We start from the raw sequence: 21,996 nt of genomic DNA on the forward strand, positions 1-21,996 counted from the left end.
GATAGCAGCCCTCACAGCCTTAAGATGGCTCTTTTCATTAGGAGAGTTACCTTCCACTATTCTGCTAATAGAAAACCTAATTAAACGCTGTCAGTGATTCAAAATCCATATAATCTCAAAAAGATAAATGCGTCACAATCTATGTAAATAAGCAACAAATCTTTCACAGTCAATTTTGAAAATATTGTTTGCACTTAAAAGATTTTTTTAGATCTTCGTATATCAAAGAAAAAAAGGACAATCAAAATGACTCTCCAATGGAGTTTCACATCCCCATCAAGTCAAATTTAAAGTAAGGTCTTGTATGCAAGAAAAAAAACTCAGCACTTGTGATCAGCATAAGCTTTCCACACTATTCTTTTCCCGACAACTATATTTAAAACAATGGTATAATCTTAAAATAGGCTGAGAATAGGTTGATTTACTGTTAACTAGTAAGTCTATATTAAAATGTTCTATTTTTTTTTTTTTTTAAAGGGAATTTAGAACAGATCTGCAGTGATTTCTCCTGTTACTAGTGGTGACCAATTTAAATATATGAAAGAAATTTATTATTTGCCTGAATTTTAGGATAACTGAATACAAACCCACCTACAGGTTATAATGTATGAATGTCTGTTGCAGTGTGTCCCATTTCCTCTCACCTATCCCATCTCCCTTAGGTACGCCAACCTTTCCCCCTCCCCCTTTGCCCTCCTGCCTGGCACCTTCCAGCAAGGTGTTGAGTGATTGGCAGATGCCCCCCCCCAGGCCTGGGCTCATTGGTTTCTCCCAATGCATCCATATCCCCTGACCCTTCCCCTGCTCACACCTGGTTGGCCCTTACCTGTCCCTCCCCTCCCCCTGTCCCCGGGGCTTAAAAAGGACACGAGACCATGCGGTCGGGGTCTCTGCCGTGGTTCTGTCTCTGTCTGTCTGTCTGGAGCTGTCTTGCCGCATTCAGAAATCTACCATGCTACAATAAAACTCTGGATCTAAGCTCCTCGGCAGAATCCGTTTCTTTTCTCTTCACCGTCTGAACCTTTTCCACCAAAGGTAAACTGAGTTTCTATTTTGCCTGGACTTGTCCCAAGTGCCCAGCTGCAGCACCCAGCCGGCCAAAGGCATCTCTGGGGTGAAAAACGCCACAGCTGCAGCCTTTGGTCCAGCAGCGAGGCCAGACGAAGCCAGGCAGGACACACGCCGAAACATTTGGGGCTTAATATTTAATAAATGTCGTCACATATATGGTCTTAGAATTGAATAGTTCAAATGGAGTGGATCTGCACTGATCATCTAATGCACCTAGAATCTTAAAAAGAGACTTAAATATAAAAATAGAAACATCCCAAAGTCAACACACTGCCAAACAAGAAGCTGCTTCACCAGTGAACTGGAAAGACTAGATCAGTTTGGTTCCTCCTTTGGCCAGTCCTACATGGCCTCCAGGAGTCCTAAACTGATCCAGACAAGCATCCAGAATAGCCTGCTCCTAAAATATAGTGGCTACAGACAACTTCCAATACATGCAGCTCCTAAATACTGCTCTGACCTGGGAGAAAAGTGCACACAGGTTCAACTCACAAGAATCCACTGCAACATCCAGCTTTGGGTACTAATACACAAAGTAGCACACATTCCAAAATAAAAATTAACAAGTTGATAATCACAGTAATGCCTGTTCCCATTTAAAGCAATTTGAAGCACTTTTATCACCATTACTCTCCTGCAATATGTTAACACTGTAAGAGAAATCTGACTGATCAAAACCAGTTTCAACAATCAAAAGTACTTTTGTGTGGAAAAGTAAAAGCACATTCTGTCAGAAAGATACTTAAAAAACGTATAATTAGATAAATTGTTTTGGAACTGCAGCCTGTATTTTGGAAACCATTGCCAAACTGATATGCCACCACCTTCCCTCATATGCTGAATAACTAAATTTATTTTTCATTTGTAAAAGTTTTTATTTGCTATTTCGTAAGTTTTCCAAAACTACAGTCAGAACTGACTTATATAGGATTAATTCTTCATTACTGTAATTTCAATGTAAAATAAAGTTATTCTGGAGCAAACCCATTGGAACAAAAACAATTGTATCAGTTTTACAGCCTGGTTAATATATGCCGTCTTTATTTCAGCATGGACTTAGCAGATACTCAAATATGTCTAAATACATGCTATTGTCACAGGAAAAAAAAAAAAAAAACTTACAAATATTTTTGACATGGGAAGATAGAATAACCACCAAAGAAGTCTACATAAGAGAAACACCTTTACTTATAGTTTCTGAAATGAAATGCCATGCCAAAGTTACTTTCTTGAGTTCATTTAAAAATCAAAATATAACTAGAAAACAGATAACCAGCAACAGAACTCAGGGAAAAAAAGGATTACATTTACTGATTAGTATTTCAGCTTGGCTTCTCCTGTAATTTTCCCTGGTTACTACAGTAATATGAAGTATATTCTGCAAAATGAATTAGGTTAAATTGCATTTCATAAATTAAGTAAGTTATTTGGATATTTTTGCAAGTACCTATTATAGCTGTGAATTGAACTATTCATGACATTGCTTATTACTTACAGCACGTAGATTCTACAGTATCATTTCTACCTAAGCAATGTATGGAAAAAAACCACATTAAATAAAGTACAGCATTGTGAAAAACTGAAGCAACTGCACTTCCCAACAAAAAATATAACTAACATCTGTTGCAGAAACTGCTTGGCACTTGCACAGTTTTGTGAAGAATTTTTGTTGTAGATAAATATTTTTCTACATTTCCTATTATGCACCACTCAACTCAGACATTTTCCTTAATTATACTCCAAGGAATCCTTTCATATCCATTAAAGAAAGGCAATTTGTTGCCTAAAAAAATGCATACATATTTTTAAATTTCAACTGTGATTCATCTGTCTTCTAACACATGAAAAATATTAAAAAAATACCTATAATTAATGGACTTCGTTCTGCAAAAATTTCTAATAAAAGTCTCAATGCTCAACATGTTACATTTGTTACATACTTTAATATGTTTGTTTTATATAAGCAATGATCTTGCAATTCATCATTTTACTTCTATTCCACATCTCATTAAGGGGGAAAATAGCACAACAAAGCATTAGGAAAGCAAGAAATTACCATTTCAACACTGGTCAAAATGACCAAAGAAGGCTTCTTCTTTGTATACACAGCAAAAACAGATCATAATTTTTTCAGAGACGATGTAACAACTTTGTGACATTTTCTCTCTCTTTTTTTTTTCCTTTTTTTTTATTTTTCTTTTAATTTCTCTTTCCAGTACTCTTAACTAAAGATCTTCAAAATCACTGAGATCTGGATTCAGTGTGAGTTTTTCCCTGAGAATATGTATGTACTGTGCACATTTAACAAAACTGTTGTATTCTGCACACATTCTGTTGTACTCATACATTAGCAATCAAGACTTGTCTGCCACCATAATAAACTGTAAGATTTTTTTTTAAAGCTTGTAGTAGAAACCCATTTAAATGCTATTGTAAGCATATAGAGATCTATTACCCTACTGAGATCTCAAGCAACCGGTAATGAAGAATGAGGTGAAAATGAGGGTACTGCCAATAAAAGAAAAGAAATGTTAAGTCTATATACACAGAAAATTCAGTTCAGGCCCAAAAGTCTATCCATGTGAGTTCAACTGCAAAATGTGAGAGTTACAAGTATAATTTGCTGTTAAGCAAACCAACTGGCATTGCATTCATTATTAATATGAAATTGGAGAAAGAACATTTCTTAAATTTTATTTGCTAGAAAAAACTTCACTTAATATTGAACCAAATTTGGCCACTTTAAAAGTGAAAAATATAGTAAAATAAGAAATACTTCAATCATATAAGAAACAGCCCTACTGATGATGAAAAATGTGATCTGTATTGCTCTATGAAAAAGTTAAAGCCAAGGCATATAGACTATATTTGGATGATAAAATCCAATCAGTTTTGTCTCAGGATATTTTTGTTTGTTAAGTGGGAGGTTTTTGCTTTTATGCTGTACAATAAGCTAGGCCAAATTTGCTTTTATGCTGTATAATAAACCAGGCCAAATTATTAAACTTACATATCAAAATCCATATTACATTTCCTTTAAGTATTAATTACTTTTTTCTAAGTCTGTTATTTACATGAACAAGACCTAGAACTTATAGTTTCTATCCCTGCAAAATTTTGTTTACTTTTTTATGTAACTTGATATTTTCATTCCAAATTCCATTTTTTTCCTTTCTCCTAAGAATGAATTTTCAGAGAAAAGAACCAACAATTTTTAAAAATATTTTACAGTGTAGTTTACAAACCTGTCACAATCTCTTCTTAAAAACACTGCTATACTCCACTTACATTTATGCCATTTCCTAACATATAATAAGCTTAATTTCTTTTGAATCAGAAAGAAGACATAATTAGGAATAAAGAAAAAAAGGCTGTATGTTCAACTATACTGTACTAAGAGCAGCTATGCTACAGATCAATTTGTTCTGAGCTCGAAGTCTGTAACTTCATATTTCAGAAAAAGAAGAATCTAAGAAAGAATCAGTTTAAATACAAAGCAGCAACACGGTAAGGTGCTGAAACAGTTTTCACTCTGCTGCAATCACAGAACAAACAAATTCCTCATATAATCTTTAAGAGGAGGAGTGTTCTAAATGACATTTATGAACAGAATGACACAACCCGATTTTACTTCTTCCTACAATTTCAGAAGTAATTTTCAGCATTTCCTCAAATGTATCTGACATGATAGGAATGTAGACAAGACAAATTTCTCAGAAACTGAAATGCGAAAGGTACACTGAATAGAACAATTACATAATTTACTGTGTGATAGCTAAAAATTAGACAAAAACATTACTCCTTGGAACAGGAAGATGAGAAACAGTTCAGGACTTCAGAACAGGAATTGCAATTCTGACCTCAAATCAGTATACAGCCGTTCAGAAAAAAGCTTTTACATAAAAAAGACAACCTATGGCTGCAACAAATTGCTTTAAGCAGTGGAAAAGAATGGAGTAATGGAACAGTGCAAAATTAAAACTAATAGCAAATAAAAACCCAAGTTAAACAAAAAAATCACTGTCCCAGCAGCTTTTCACAAGAGTAGTTTTAAAACCATCTTTCTTCCCTTAAGCAAAATATGGTGAAAGCAGAAGATCTGCTTGTATCCAAGTATTACTTGTCTGTTTTCCAGAGCAACTAAGTCTGTATAGAGTGCAGTGGACTAAGTTTTTGGGGACTGGGAGTGTTGCTGGTCTGCATACTTACAGTAAAGAAGAAACTGAGGCCAGTCCTTAACCAGGATGTCAGGGTATAAGTGATAAGGGATCAGTGGTGTGCAGAAAGTAAATACAAACAGGCAAGAAGCTGACACATACCTCTTGTACTGAGCGAGCTGCTGGCTTGTCTTGGTGATTGGCCAGTATTAAAAACGGCAAAGTACATAACTGTGGGTGCTGAAGAGCAGAATGCAGCTCATTCCTAGCAGTTTCTAGATCATCTTCCGAGGAGGCGCTGTCTAGTACAAATATTACCCCTTGGGATCCTTGGTAGTAACGACTCCAGTATTTTCTGATATTGTCAGCTCCTTTCAAGAAAATAATGAGAACTAATTAAAACAAGAATAGTTTAACAAATATAACACTTGGAAGTTAAAATAAACCATCTATTTAGAATTATCAAAATAATTAACTAAATTTTCTCTCTTAACCAACATTAAAAGAATAAAAAGAAAAAAAAGTAGTAAAAAAATCCAACACACACACACACACCAATGTCAAATCAACACTGTTTAAAGAAGGAAGGAAGTTGACTCAATGCAGCTTTCTTCAATTAAAGCTTCTGCTCTGTTAATGAGTACTGGCAGAACTACTATGCTGACAGTACCACAGAGCCTAATCCTTTACCTTCTCACTGGAATATCTTGGCACTAATACCTAAACCTTTACCCATTCTTTTTCACTTTGCCCTGCAGCTCCTTGTCATAAACCTGCAGCTTCTGTCATGGCAGTTGTTCATTTCTGATAAGGTCTTCCAGTTCATCTCTAAACCATCAGGCAACCACCTCATAATTGGGGAAAAAAGGTGTCAGGAAAGCCTATTAAAGTAATTAGATACTTAATGAGGAGAATGATGATACAATAGTGAGTTGAACAGTGAATGAGGAGCTAGGGTGACTACATGCAAAGGCATTCAGTTCAACTACTTTTGCTCTGTCAACCACACTAAGGATTCTGGAAGAGCCCAATAGCAGACACATGAGTGACTGTATAGGCTTATATGCCACAGTAATTTTTAGGACACAGTTCAGCAGCACTCAGCCATCTCAACAGAAGCCAAGCACTAAGGTTATCAACAGAAAGCTTTTGTCTCCCCTGGAGAGCAGCATATGTTGTAGCAATGAGGTAGGGAAAAAAAAATTGTATTTGACAGCTGTCAAACTATCTAAACTATGATTTGGATATGGGCTATTCTTTGTATGTCTGGATCTGGCACTACACTCATGGGGACAAACACTAAACAGTGAACAGCGGCAGCTATAGTCTAGTAGAAAACTTGACATGTCTGCCAGACAGTGACTTGCAGAAATGTGCAGAAGGTACCTTTTATAGACACTTTTCTTATTTTGAGACAGAGAGAAGTGGACTTGCATATATACACAAGAACCGAGAGCTTAAAATAATAAAATTCCACTTTTCAGTGAAACAAAATCACATAAAATTTCTGAGAAACATGATGAGATCTTCATGCAACAAAATGACTGCAAGATTAATACAATACTTAAAATATTAACTTAATTTACACATTGTGCAACAAAAAAGACAGCCATTAAATACAAGTGAAGGAAGAAATAAACATTTGCTCCATGAAATTTAGGTATGCAACTCATGAGTATTCAAATCTCACCTAATAGAGTTACTCTTGTCTTTTTACTAGTCACACTGGAACCCTGAACACTTTGTTTCTGTATCTGCACCCAGCACAAGCTGTCAACACACAAGCACAGACACTTTTTCCTACAGAGAATACTGAAGTCATACCTAATAATTTTTTTTCTGCAAAAGACCTACAGAGCTGACTACTTAAATGTGAACAGTCACAGGACTTAGTCAAGACCTTGCTTAATCTCTCTGTTAATTTAACTAGACTCAAAACAAAAATGACAAACAGGACAGATGTTTTATTTATTTTATCATCAGGATCTGAAGATTAATATTATACATTCAGAAGAGGGACTGCATTGAAAGCTAATTCTATGTTTCTGTAGAACACGAATATCTGTCCACTGTTCTTGCAAAGAATTTTATAGCGTCTGTTAGATGCCCCAGTCCTTCCGAACAGCTGCCTACTTCAGAAGCAACCAGAGCAAGCTGCCAGAGGGACACTATTTACATAGCCACACACAGCAGTGTCACAGGCATCTGAAGTATCACATTACTTTAAAAACTAGTAGAGAATCATTTTCTATGAACTTAAAGACCAAGACCATGATCAGTTCTTTGAACATATTTTTTTTTCCTAGCAATATAACATCTGTCTTATTTGCCCTAAGCATCAGTCAGCTACTTTTCAATCACATGTCACTGCTAGAATCTGAGTCTTACCTTGGTAACCATACTCACTCTAAAAAGAAAAATTGTGGTAAACTGCAGAGCATTTGACCTCTTATATCCAGGCACTTGGAAGAAAGCAGCTCATGGATCCCTACATGGGACACTGAAGCCAGAAAAGGAGTATCTGATTTGTTGACTTTACAGTCCTGTCTTTTTGGTTCAGATTCTTTAGCAGCTAAACTTTGTTCCTCCACATCAGTTGTCCCAAAAGAACCACCACCAAAGTATAGCAATCCTTTCCTCTCCAGCCCTGGTCAGTCACCATGTCATAGTCATAAGAACCAACTTCCCACAAGAACAACATCCCATGAAACTTGGTATTTTCTTTGGGATCTTCCATTACTCTAATGACATGCCCTGAAGTTGCTTACACTTCAGTTCTGAGGAAATCACCTGAGGTTTAAGAATAAAAGTTAATTTACACTAAGCAGACAAGGAAAAAACTGATAAAGCATGTACCTTAGGATGCCATTTTAAACCATTTTTTTGGCAAATGCACTAGAAAAATAATTCTTGGCATCAATAAGCTATCAGCAGCTGGAAGTTACAATTTCTACAAGACAAATAACCTGATATTCTTTTGTCTTAACTCTTCATATCCACATAACAGAATCTGCTCTCAGCTTCTTTCCTCAGAACAGTGGAGTGGAGTGATCCTGGAGTTGTCCTGGGAAGGAAATACTTGCCTATGAAGTATTCAGCCATTCACACCCTGTGGCATGACAAATTCAGCCTTAGAAAGCAAGCAGATGTTTTTAGGTGTAGTTCAGCAAAACTATCTTATTATTAATTTTTTCACCCATTCCAGCAGCTTCAAAGACAGGAAGATTCAAAGTCTAAGGTCTTTGGAAATCCAGAATATAATGTGTATCCATTAAACATCCTTAGGCTCTCAGAAGACTGATGTGATAAAAGCAGGAATTTAACTTAACTAGTACCCAAAACATCCCATCAAACAATAGTAACACATAGAATAAGCACTCAGATTTGTCAGCCTGCTATCATGTGTTTCTCTAACAGCTTTGAACCATATGACTGTTTCTCCAATCAATAAACTGCCTTAACTAAGATTAAAAAAAAAATAAATCTCCAAAACATCAGAAAAACATACTTCACGTTAGACCTAAGGAATGTGCTATGTGACAGGTTCACTAAAATGTGACATTCAGGGTAGCAGCTTCCTCAAACACAAGCAAGAGCCACTACTTATGGCTAAGCATATGATTTGTTTCCCTCAACAATGAAGGAACTTACAGGAGTGGGTTGAGTCCTGTGATGTGACTGAAATATGCAATTTACAAATAAACTAGGGGGGGAAACCCACCAAAATCCAAACTACAACACAACCACACCACCTATTCTAAAAGAAAAACTGCTATTCAATCAAACAGGCTTGAATTACATTATAACAGGAAAAAAACCAAACCTCTCCTTACAGAAAAATGAGAGGATGATGTAATAAAACATCCCATTTAGCATTACTATAGGACAGGTTTACTCAACTAACTGTAATTTTAAGGACCTTCAGTTTAATATTTTTAAATATCAAATATTTTTTTCTTTATCATCAAAGGAACAGTGTGCCCATATTAATACTGTTAATTATTTGTATCAGTGTAACAGTACCCCTTAGGAGCTGGGAGGAAGATTTTGAATTATGTGCAGTTTAACGTGCACCTGAACCAGTACACACAAGTACACACTCCAGTAAAAATTATGCAAAACACAGATCTGCAAATCTACCTTTCAGCTATGAATACTTCTATTTACGTCTTCATTCAGAGTGGTGGTTGGAGGCTACATCCAATTCCCTCCTTTTCAGTTCAATTCCCTCCTTTTTCAGGAGAACAGAACATAGCGTTACAGAAAAAACTTCACTGAAAGAAATTTGCATGTATCAAATTTGTTACTTGTCAGACACAGCAACTCTGCATTGAGAGCACAATGTATGTCACAGAGCCCTTGCTTCAACACAGTCTAGTCTGCAAATTAAAGCTCCTGTTAACCTCAAAATACATCACAGGTCTGGAGAAGTTATAGTCTCAAATAGAGGGAAAAACTTTTTTTTCCCTTCCCATCAAAAACAGTTAGCTTGAGCACATGAAAGAACGCAGGCTGCAAACAGTTTTTCTACCACTTCAAATATATCATCCACTCACCTACATACTCTGAAGGTTTTATAGTTAATTAAAATATTATATAGATCATTCCACTACTGATACTAAACAGAACATTTCTAATAAGCATAAAGGTGACTCTGCCAATGACTCTGTCACAAAATCTTTTTGTGTACATCACTGGCCATGGGTAGGGTAGTGAGAAAGAAGGGAAGGGAAAAATAAATCTCTTATCCATTCTTGCAAAATTTGCAAATATACCCTAGTGTCTCACCCCAAGAAAATCTTTGGAAAATACATGTTTCTAAGTCTATGTAGAGTTTATACTGTCACTTCACATCATATCCCCACAAGTAAAACTGGTGTATTTTCCTGAGTAGCCAAGAACATGCCTGAAACCTTAGAAATCCTAACATCTTCAAGAGATGTGGTTGCCCCTTATCTATCTCGAGCATGTTTCCCAGTAGTCCAGCCTTGAATAAATCCTGTATACAATAGGGGTTTTTTTATTGGTTGCTTGTTGTTTGCTTTTATTTTTAATGTGCTGGCTCCTTTTTATGACACATAAATTTATAAATCCTGTTTAAGATACCTGCTACGAATAATCTGCATGGAATTTGTCCCATCTGGCAGAGACATCCACACAGAGACACAAACTTTTTCACTGGTGTAATGTCAGTCATCATTCTATGGCTACTTTGTATGGCTACTGCAACGATGCAGATGCTAAACCAAAACCTTCTCCCATTTGCAAAAGTCCCAGGACTTCTGATTCCTAGGGTCTGTGGCCAAGTGATCACAGCCTACTTTCTCTAGGCTTTCAGGCAGTGTACTCCTGCAATGCACAAAACATGGCAGCAGGAAATTGGCACTTTTTCCCCAGAAGGAGGAATATTCTGAGTGTGCCAAATCAGCTATATTCACTGCAGCAATTCAAATATGGTATGAAAAAAACAGCATAGAAGGAAAAAAAAAAGACAGAAATAGTTGAGGAAAAAATTATCTGCCTTTGTATTCAAAACATACAAAATCAGAAATGCATATAAGTTTATGGTACCTTATTTTATTTTTCTTATCAAACCAAAGTTTATGGAAACCATCTGTGTCATCTTTTCTCTGCCTTCCAGGCTTTCCCAGTGAGATTAATCTGGAAGTCAAGCCTTCAGTATTTTCCTTATTAGCTAACTTATATGCTGTTTCCAAATTTGAATCTCCACCTTACTCGGATATTTAAATCTGTTGGAATAACATTCGTGTTTCAAGCACTTGGAAGTTTTAAAAACATTATACTTATACCTGCCTGCAGAAAGTCAGTTCAATCTACTTGGTTGTGTATATTTTGTACTACCATGTTATAAAACCTTTGCAATTTGAAATAAATATCTCCTGTTCTAGTCAAGAACATAAAACTCATTATAAAGTTAATTTTAAAAATTACAAATTAATTTTTAAAAATGAGAAGGATATGGGTGCCCTGAAATATGCTTTAACATCTATTTAAGCCCAATATCTAAAGATTTAATAGTTTGCAGCAGGTGGCACAGCCAGCCCTTCTTCACCCCTTCTTCTTCTGTTCTTTTATGAGTTTGGTGTTATTTGTTTTTTTAAATTCACAAACACACAGTATCCTCTCTAGGGCTAGCAAAGACTGGCTGGCATCAAGATAACCTGCATCTGTGTCCTTCTCCAACATCTGCTAGAGAACTCCGAGACAGCCAGGGTCTCAGAAGCAGAGGCACAACTCCACAGTAAGACTGCTGCCAGCACCCACCCAGGTTCAAATGTACCCTCCCCTGAGCTGCAGTCACAACTTTGATAACAGCACAGTTAACCTCAAATAAAGTTCAAAATACAACTATCTCTATGGCACTTCAAACTAATAGTCATACAAAAGAAGTGGCAAGTCTACCACAGCTGCGTATTTCTGTTTAGCCTTTTTGTGAATTGGTCCACAGAAGTTCAAAGCTTTATCTGTCTAGAATCACAGATAAAACTTTGGGGGATGTTCTTAAAATATTTGTATAATTTCTGATGCTTAACTAAGCTGCTATACTCTATCCTTTGATTCTGCCTGAAGAAAATGACCTTGCAAGCCCAACATGAGGCAGAGACTTTTAAGCAAACCAAATGTTCTGCTTTTCTCTCCACAAAATATCTCACTAACAAAAACAACCAGTCCACACCCACAAAAAGCTTAACTAGGAAATTCTGTATTTTGCTTAGCCTATTTACACAGCTTTGATAGGCGTTGCTAGCATGGTTCCTACTTGCAGTGAGACGAACTGCAGGTTGTCCTTTCACACTGTAAAAAAAAAACACCAGATTTTTGCAAAAGTACAGTTGTCCTTTCACACTGTAAAAAAACCCCCACTTTTTGCAAAAGTACAGTATTTCCAAAGAACAGTGGTAAGATCACTATGCTGAATAAGAGCTTCCTCAGACTCCCATTAAAGAGGTCCATAAGCAGGTGTAAATGATCTTTCTTATCTATGAAATGAGGAAACTAAGTGACAGAGCCTGGGTTTAGGCACCATTTGAACAGCAGGCTGAGCATGATTGATAGCAAACAGATCTAACTTTAATGCTTTTGGAAACGGAATGTATCTGTGCAACTTACAGCGTGGACAGCTCAACAGGGTCATCTAAAAATTTCATCTGCTAAGACATTCTGTAAACTGTTTGATGCAGCTATGTCACAGATGGCATTGCATGTACTCCACAACCAGATTTTGTAGTGTCAAGTGCCTTTTAGTCAAGTACAGTATGGAGATTTTATTGCTTTGTGTTAGTTCATCCCTCTGTAGATGACTTAGGCTGGCATTTACTTGTGGGATCAGTTTTCTGATGACTAACTTGATGAAATGTTAGCTGCTCGGTGTTGCTAGAAGGGTGTTCTGTACTCTACTTCCATGGAGCAAAGGGAGAGAAATTTCCCAAAATATTTGAATTTTAAACTCTAATTAATAGAGCAACATTACTTTCTCCCACACCCATAACTTTTTCACCAGGCAGATACTACCTGACAACTGTTGCTGTATTGTCCAGAATTTCATATTTTCAATTCAACTTGGACTGCACAACAGTGTGGCTTCTCCTCCTACTCTCTTTTCTGCTGCTCTTTACTTCCAAATTAAGGCAAAAATACACATGCTTTGTTTAACCAAACCTATTTAAAGCTATTTGTTTTCAAGCTGTCACCTAGACAATTAATTTAGCTGGCCTAAGAATGTGAATTTATGACTTTGGTAATCAAGCTTAAGAAGTAACAGGAGTGGGGAGGAAAGTTCTCATCTCTTTTCCTGGGCATGCTCAACCAACTGGAGACAAGAGCATTCCTGATATTAACCATTCCACTCTTGCTAAGCACTTAACAGATTTTTGTCATAAATGAATTTTCCAATATGACTACACAACATGTACTCTCTACTTTTGAGAAAATGGCCTTAGGGTGTATCACAAAACCTAACACATACATAAGACAATATATTTAAATAAATAAAAGAGGGAACATTACTAAATCCTATAGCATGTTGTTAGCATTTTTAAACTTTGTAAGAAGAAGACCTGCTCACAACCAGAATCATTCTTTTAAATTTGACGTGGCTCATTATTTGGCATCTCACTTGCAGTTTCTAAGCCTCTATTTACAAGATACAAACTAAATTATTAAACAACTTATTCTAAAAAGACAACTAAAAATTCTTAGTTGACTACCAGCATGGACCTTAAATCTTAATACAGACCTGAAGAAATATCTAAACCGGAACTTTATATTCAGTTTTGAAAGCATTACAAGTGCAAATGGCTTAAAAAAACAGGGAATAAATGGTGCTTTCAGCCACTGTGTCTTCAGGTTGGAATTTGTTAGAACCAAAGAAAAAGCTTCCTATTGCCTTTACACCTCCATTAATCTATCTTGAGAACCAACCTCAGCATTCAGCATCCCAAACTCTTTTCAGCAAAACACTGTTAGAATCTTCTGAACAACAAACACTATCATCTGCCTTATTTTTAGAGTCTTCTCCCACTCCTCTCTATGTTCATCACACACAGTGTCAGCCATAGTTCCCACAACAAATTACTGCACTGTAAGAGGAAATCATCACAAGCGTAGTTTCTTTCCATATCATTACTCAGCTGAGTCACATAATAAAGACAGACATTTCCAATTGTTCTGGTAAGAGTACATTCTGAAAGAATGTGGACTAGGGCATGGCACATCTCCACAATAATTTAAATTATACTTATTATCTTTTAGACCAAATTTTTTTGGGGAAAAAATGACATTATTTTTTAGCTTCTTGGGGACAAGGAAGGGATTATTGGTACAGCAAAATAGCAACTTAGAGAACAGGCAGTTCAACTCGGTCAGCAAATAAAACAAGACTTTCTTTTCAAGTAATTCAAGAAAGCCTAATGTTAGAATTGAAAGCTCTCTATATATTCTTACTTTTTCAGGATCAAATTCTAGGTTTTAACAAAACATTTACCATTTATCAAATTGGATAAACCCTTTATTTTCTGTTAGGACTGCAAGTTCCTGTCTTAGGAAAAAAAAACAATAAAAAACCAGAAATTGTGTTGAATTTTTAATATTCTATAATCGTGTGCTTCAAAGAAAAACTTCTGCAAAGAGAGCACAACAAAATTTTGTTCCCTGTCCCTAAATCTTAAAGGAGGATGAAGAGATAATCAGTCCTTGAATAGATTAGAGAAGGGAGACTATATTCTCTATATTTTGCCTGAAAATTTACAATCCCTGTAGAAACGAAGAAATAAAACCTGGCTTCATTATCAGCTTTGGAGACAATCAGCACAGTAAAAACTAGCACCATCTTTAACCTCAAGGAAGAATACTGCTTCAATGAAACAGAAAGGATACTACACAGCATCTGTTTCATATAAATGCTTGGGTGATGAAAAGAACCTTAAGCAGTATAACTTCTGCTGTGTTTTAAATATGTTAATATGTTCCTGTATGAAGACATATGAAGATTCCTGTTACCTAAACCTAAAAAGGTTAATATGTTCCTGTATGAAGACATATGAAGATTCCTGTTACCTAAACCTAAAAAGACAAAGCAACAGAACATTAAAACTATATAGAATGTCATGCTGTGAATAACATGTAACAACAGGCAGTGGTCGTTAAAGTAAGATGCCTTCCTTCAAGTTTCCAAGATCAAATGTCTGGACAAGACCTCCACACTACAGTAAAGAGAAATTATATAACAATAGCATCACAACTGAAGGCAAAACAACAGGAATAAGACAAAAAATCCCCAGCAATCAGGCAAAACATAGTTTCTCTTCAACATCAGAAGGAGAAATTCCAGAACAAAATTTAACAGTGATGTCCTAGGGTGACAAATGAAATATGTTTTGGTTTATTTTCATATAGGAGCAAGAGAGAAACCATGCCTACTCCAGAAAGCTCAGGTTTTACCCTCATCAAACAGGAACACATTTCTCAGCTAAAAGGTTAAATGCTGACTAGAGAATCACAGAATGATTTAAGCTGGAAAAGACCTCTAAGATCTTCGAGTACAACCTTTGACCTATCACCACCTTGTAAACTAGATCACGGCACTAAGAGCCACGTCCAGTTGTTTCTTGAACACCTCCCGGGATGGTGATTCCCTCAGCGGTCATTCCAATGTTTAACAACTGTTTTCATTAAGAAATTCTTCCTGATGTCCAGTCTGCACCTCTGCTGGTGCAGCTCGAGGCCATGTCCTCTCATCCTGTCTCTGGTTGACAGGAAGAAGAGAGCGACCCCTACCTGGCCACAATCTCCTTTCAGGCAGTTGGAGAGAGTGACAAAGTCACCTCTGACCTTCCTTTTCTCCAGCCTAAATAATCCCTCAGCTGAGGAGTTTCCTCAGTCACTCCTTACAGGACTTGTGCCCCAGACCCTTCTCTTGCCCCTTCTCTGCACTCTCTCCAGCCCCTCAGTGCCTTTCCTGCAGTGAGGGCCCAGAGCTGGACCCAGCACTGGAGGTGTGGCCTCAGCAGGGCCCAGCACAGGGGGACAATCCCTGCCCTGGCCCTGCTGGCCACAGCATTGCTGATCCAGGCCAGGATGCCATTGGCCTTCTTGGCCACCTGGGCACAGCCTGGCTCATGTTCAGCTGCTGTCACCAGCACCCCCAGGTCCTTTCCAGCCACTCTGGCCCAGCCTGTGGCACTGCCTGGGGCTGTTGTGACCCAAGGGCAGGACCTGGCACTTGGCCTTGTTGAACCTCACACCACTGCCCTCAGCCCATGATCCAGCCTGTCCAGATCCCTCTGCAGAGACTTCCTGCCCTCCAGCAGATCAACACTCCCACCCAACTGGGTGTCATCTGCAAACCAAGAATGCACTTGATCCCCTTTTCCAGACCATCAATAAACAAAACTGGGACCCATAATGAGTCCTGGGGAACGCTACTAGTGACCACCGACTTTTGGAACACAACTTTTGGAAGCTTGCTTTTGCTCTCTTACCAGACAATGAAAAAGTAAGGGAACTAGCATTTTTCTACAATATTTCATATAAGAAATCAAATTAGATAAGTTTTACATACAGACATGCAAACACCTATAGGTCAAAGGAGAAAGGAAGTAAAAAGTGCAGTAAAAAATTCTGAAAATCCCTCTGTCTTTGAGAAGAGATAAATTGATGAAAACGACAAATCAAGTATTCTGGATTACTCTTCATCATGAGCCAAAACTCTCCACTAAGATAAGATTTCTCAAAACACACATACCCATATGATCAGAAAATATTAAGAGACATTAACAAGGATCTGCTATCTGCTATTGAATCACAGATTCAGTTCTTGATTAAAAAATTGTATTTATCTACATGAATTAAATATTTCATATAGGTTAGGTAGCAGAACATATAAACTAGACTGCAAATGATTCATCCTATTTTTTTTAAAAATCCAAGAAGTGACATTATAACTAAGTGCACATAATGCACATAATACACTCAAGCAGTATCTACACTATCCCTGAGTGGTCCCTTTATGAAAGAAAACTTACTGTTTTGGTTTTTTTTTTTTGCAGAATGCATGCTCAAACAGGAACATGTATGTTTAAATCCATGGACTAGTGGCAGTAAAGAGGAAATGCTATGCCTTTCACATGTGCTTATCACAAAGCTTTCTTGGAACAAGTTCAGGTAAGACAACTACTATGCAACTAGATCTCCTGAAACTTTCCTCAAGAACCAAGTCAAGTTCTACCCCAGATAATTTAGGAGAGGTTACAAACTCACTGAAAAATCTAATAAATATACTCAATATTAAGTCTACAATGTTTACATAAATAATAAATAAGATATACAGAAATCTAGAATATGAAGAAGATCTAAGTGGGTTTCAAATTAGAAGAATATTAGACTCCATGAGAACTCTCCACAGGAGACTGTTTTCTTGCTTCTAACAAACAACCTCACTTGAGACTCAGAGTGAGAATTGGGAGCCAAATAGGTTGCCTGTATATAGAAAAGTTAAAAAAAATCCTACAACCATAAAACAACCATTGCTCCAGAATCCAATAAACCCAACAAGAGAACAGCTCTCAAAGAATATAACTCATTATAAGTTGGCTGCCTTTGCAACACTTTCAGTGGTGCAGTAAATATATTGGTTTTGACAAATGTTCACATAGTTACCTGAGCCAGTTCTCATAAGTGAAAGTTTATACATACAATAAACACAAGGAATATACACTTCCTTGAGCTGCCATGTGAGCCATACTAAAATTACAGTCCAGTTTGTATTTCTGTGTAACTCAAACACTGCAATCCAAGAAATTACATTAAGGAGATACACCACACGCCTTCCACTCCTCCTGCTTTTTACCCTTTGTTCTTTGAGGTCAGGATTTGTACAGCTATTCTCTGCTTTATCTGCTTTAAAAATCTGCTGAGATTTTTAACTACAGCTGTACTGATCTATCATTTTAAAATTTAAAATAACTAACAATTTAAAACAACTGATAGTTATGATGAGATTTAGACATGCATGTTTTATAAACAAAGGAATAAATGCCATACCTCCAAGTTCTTTTACGTTCAAAATTGCATTCTGGAATGGCACTGCTTTTATACTAAAACCTAAGGAGAGAAATACAGAACATTAGTAAGCTATTTGTTAAAGGGACCATTTGGAATCAATTGCACATATTCAGAAAAAAACACTTTTTCCATCAAGAACCAGGATTTTGCCTTAGAAATTCCGTTTCAATAGGTTTAAAAAGTAAGTTAAAAGGCAGTGGGAAGGGGGTAAGAGGTGGAGGAGTGCCATAGAGTGGAACAAGAATAAATCAGTATAAGCAATGTAATTTTCAATTACAAGTACCTGGCACACAAAATTTAGCACAAAACTTCCATCCAGACCTTCTACCAGAATATACTTCTATAAAATCATCTTTTACTGCATCTACAGCTAAAGTGGACAATCCAGACTACCACTAATACGAGGTGATCATTCTCGAAATTTTAGGAGACCTTGAAAACAATGTGCAATTCAAATCATTGTATTCTTCCATTTAAACTCCATAGGTTTTGGTTGCAACAGGATTATTAATTCTTTCTATGAATGTTATTAAATGAAAGATCCTTCTACAGACCTTAGTTGGATGTATTACAATGGTCATAAGCATACTGGAAATATCTAAGAGTCCTCTATTAGCCTGATTTTTGCTTAAGACTGAAATAAAAATAAAAAAATCCAACCAAACAAAAAAAAAAAAAAAACATTACCAAAATGTGACCTTTACCCTTAATTGAAAATTCAGACAGACAAAAGAAAGGGAATGTGAAAGGCTCCCAGCCATACCAATGTATTAAAGACTAAATTTTGCATGTTCAGTGCATACATATATATAAGCATACATAATACTTTATAAAGGAAAAATTATGTGTGCTCTTTCAGCAAAAAATATCCAGACAGACATTAAATTTATTTCCATCTAGCACAAGTAGTTTCGACATGATTACATACCTGTGAACTGAGTAAAGAGGTTTTGAGAAAATGTGCTTCACTTCACGTTTATTAGTTATTATTTAAGAGAAACAAGATGTTTTTCCTCCCTGGTAGATGTTACAGTACTCCTACTATGATCAGTGCTAGATACAATAGAGGAAAGTACAAGAAAATCTGAAGGGAATAACTATGAAATATTTTGGGGATTGTTATCTTTAGAGAAATCCTAAATTCGTTCTAAAAAAAGGGAAAAAATGGAATGGACCTGAGTGGCATTGATGAAAAACCAAAAATATACATTATAGCTTGAAACCTGAGTGGAGAAGTGGTCACATTGTATTCTTGGATTCTCCACAATATTGTCTGATATGCCACATTTAAGATTTATTATAAGCTGAGTACCCTAGATGTGCATCACTTTGGTTTGCCTGCCTAGTATTCTCCCGAGCTGGTTTTCATTCCTCAAGTTACCTAATCATATAATGGTATTTTATTGCATCTGTCTAAAAAAACAAAATCAATTTAATTTTTAATTAGCGGTATTTTCATTACTTTCTCTGATTGTTCTATACTTCTATTTGTATTGCTGCTACTATTTATTTCAGTGTCTAAAATATTTAAGTATAATCTGTTTTAATCCCAGAGATAAAGCTCAAGAGAGGGATAAAAAAAAAAAAATTAAAAGGTTCATTACTCTACAGTTTCTTTCTAACCTTTTTGAGTTAGTCACCCTCTCACAGCTAACTGTCAGATCTCTCTAACTATTACAGAGGCCACAGGTTAACTATTCACAGGTTAATAAAAACACGATTTTCTTGTACCTGTTTTACATTTTAATTACATTTCTATAAAATAATCTTATGTTCTTGTAAATTAAGAAAACATACACTGAAAAGCAGTTAGGGTTGCTAAGGCACAATCATGAAATTCAAGCCCATGAACCACAGTTACAGCACAAAGCCATGTTACTGTAAACACAAGGTACTTGCACAACACTTAGTATCAGTTCCATCAGCAAACCAACCTTAATAATTGCTGCAGCCACTGAACCTGATTTCTTCAACCTCCATGACCTAATCTGCCCTCTTTCTGAACTTTCCAGCCAGGTATTCCCTCTTCTTAATTTACGTGTCTTTTTCTGGTTTTTCTGGTGCTGTTTTGTTCTTTGTTTGCTTTTTGTTTGTTGTTTTGGGGTTTTTTCAATCAAAACATATTTTTCAGTATTAGGCATTCTGGTTCACCATTATCAAGATGCCTATTCAAATTTTTTGGACTTCAGATACGTCTTATCTGTGGTTGTACTGTCTGTTTTTATGTATCTCCTCAGTACCACTGAAACTTTCTGTAAATTAATTCTTTGATCACAATCTGCCCTTACTACATAAACAAGCCTGTTGCTCATCTAAAAAGCTGGGATTATCACCAAAAATTCATATTTCCTTTTTTTTTTTTTCGGCTGCTAGCATATACCACAAGGCAGCATGGACCAAGTACGTACAGAAACAAATCCCAATTAAAGTCTCACAGCATCACTGTCCTATTCTATTTTACAGCATATTCTCTTCCTTTTTCTCCAACACATAGTGAGACTTTAAAAATCAAAAGTAAAATGAGAAGAAACAAACATTTTAATGTGTGTCTACAGCTCAGTATAACTGTATGTTACAGTTTTGCCTCATTAGACCACACAGTTTTGACGTTTAACATATTCCAAATTGTATGTACTCATGGATATTCCCCAATATATGAACAAATACTGAAAGAAAGTAGTGGTAGCTGCAAAGTGATCCGTTAGGTACTTTTAACAGCAAGATAAGTAGGCTGAAGGTCTCTACAGCCTTTGCTATGTGTTTCAGCAGTCATCTTTGGGCAATATTCCAGCACACCATGGAACAAAGGGAGCATCCTACCTGTGGTAGACACGATATTCTCTGTGCTTTCACTGCAGAGCTGAGATAGAAGACTTGTCTTGCCAGAACCAGAGAGGCCTATGCAAACCAAGTCATACTCAGGTCGTGGTGGTGGCGGTCCCTTGCAGCAAAGTGCTCTAAAACACTGCCAGGATAGGGCAAAACAAAAACAAAAGGAAGAGGTTAGTTTTCTTTTATGGCAAATTTTTCTTTCTTTAACCTTCTAAGAAGGAAGTTTATAAACTTGAAGGCATTGGAGAGAAGCAAGTATTATTCCAACTTCTTATTTTGACTAAGTCAACAATTAATAGACAAAGATCACCTCAACTAAAATCTAGAAAAACTTTATAACAAAACAAGTATACATGTTAACTTTTCACCTAAACATCAAAAAGCTGTGTGTCCATTCCCCAAGTAGCACAAACTGCTCACACCACGAGACAGGCCCATGCCCTATACAGCTCTGCAGTGATTATGCATGAGTTTCCTTCCTGTGCTAATTTCATGCAATACCTGGTGTGAATATCAGAGCCAGTCCTGAGCAGCTACTGACCAGGCTCTACCTGTTGTCACAGAAAAGAATCAGAGACCTTTGCTCCACTAATATCCTTTCTAAGCTTGCTTTGTCACGCATTTCAGCTCAGAACAACAGCTTGTAAATAAATAAATAAATAAACAAATAAATCTTTCAGACATAGATCTAGTAAAAACCAGACAGATATCTCACTTTCCCTGGAGAAGTACAAATTAATCACAATGTAAACAAACAAAATCTTTCTACACAAAGCCTACTTCAGATTTCTGCTCACTTCTCTTAACTTGGCCAAAGTAGTATAATCAGTTCTTTGATTATATGCAATTTAGAAACTTTTAATGTAAAAATCTAAAAGCATACAATTCCAGGAAAGATAGGAAATTTATATTTTATGTATGGAGCATAATTACCCACTGATTTCCAAGGTAGACTTCCGCCTCTCCAATATACACAGACATAAATAACTTTTTCCCCAGTATCTGCCACCTTTATATCAAAGGAAGACATCTGCTCTAATAGGGAAGGGAAAACACATCTGTGCAATCAGCCCTTTCTCACACATTCTGTTTTTACATAGCCCCAGCTCTTTATTTCTATATTAACCAAAAGTCTGCACTGCACCGATTGCGGGAAAAGAAATCCAGTCTTTACAACCTTAACCTAGTTTGTCTTGACAACTGCCCAGGTTTTCTCACTGAGGGCTACTGGAGGAGCAGAGAAACTGAACTGATGTCAGTAAGGCTCTAATGCAAACAGTGGGGTCTGACCCTGTGAGCAAGTCGTCCAGTGAGAATGTGATTATAAAAGGACGGCTCACTCAACACAGAACTT

The 21,996-nt window shown here is 36.5% G+C and overlaps 1 protein-coding gene across 2 annotated transcripts in view; it reads right to left on the reverse strand.

Moving 5' to 3' along the window:
- Positions 1-21,996, reverse strand: part of ARL15 (ADP ribosylation factor like GTPase 15) — a 228,634-nt gene that overhangs the window by 127,908 nt on the left and 78,730 nt on the right. For both annotated transcript variants that reach the window (XM_036403060.1, XM_036403058.2), the window contains 3 exons: positions 20,631-20,775; positions 17,790-17,849; positions 5,391-5,599 (listed from right to left, as the gene is read on the reverse strand). In XM_036403060.1, the coding sequence (XP_036258953.1) occupies positions 5,391-5,599; positions 17,790-17,849; positions 20,631-20,775 (414 nt within the window). The remainder of the gene's footprint in view (positions 1-5,390; positions 5,600-17,789; positions 17,850-20,630; positions 20,776-21,996) is intronic.

Source organism: Molothrus ater, chromosome Z (assembly GCF_012460135.2).
Source record: "Molothrus ater isolate BHLD 08-10-18 breed brown headed cowbird chromosome Z, BPBGC_Mater_1.1, whole genome shotgun sequence".
NCBI lineage: Eukaryota > Metazoa > Chordata > Aves > Passeriformes > Icteridae > Molothrus > Molothrus ater.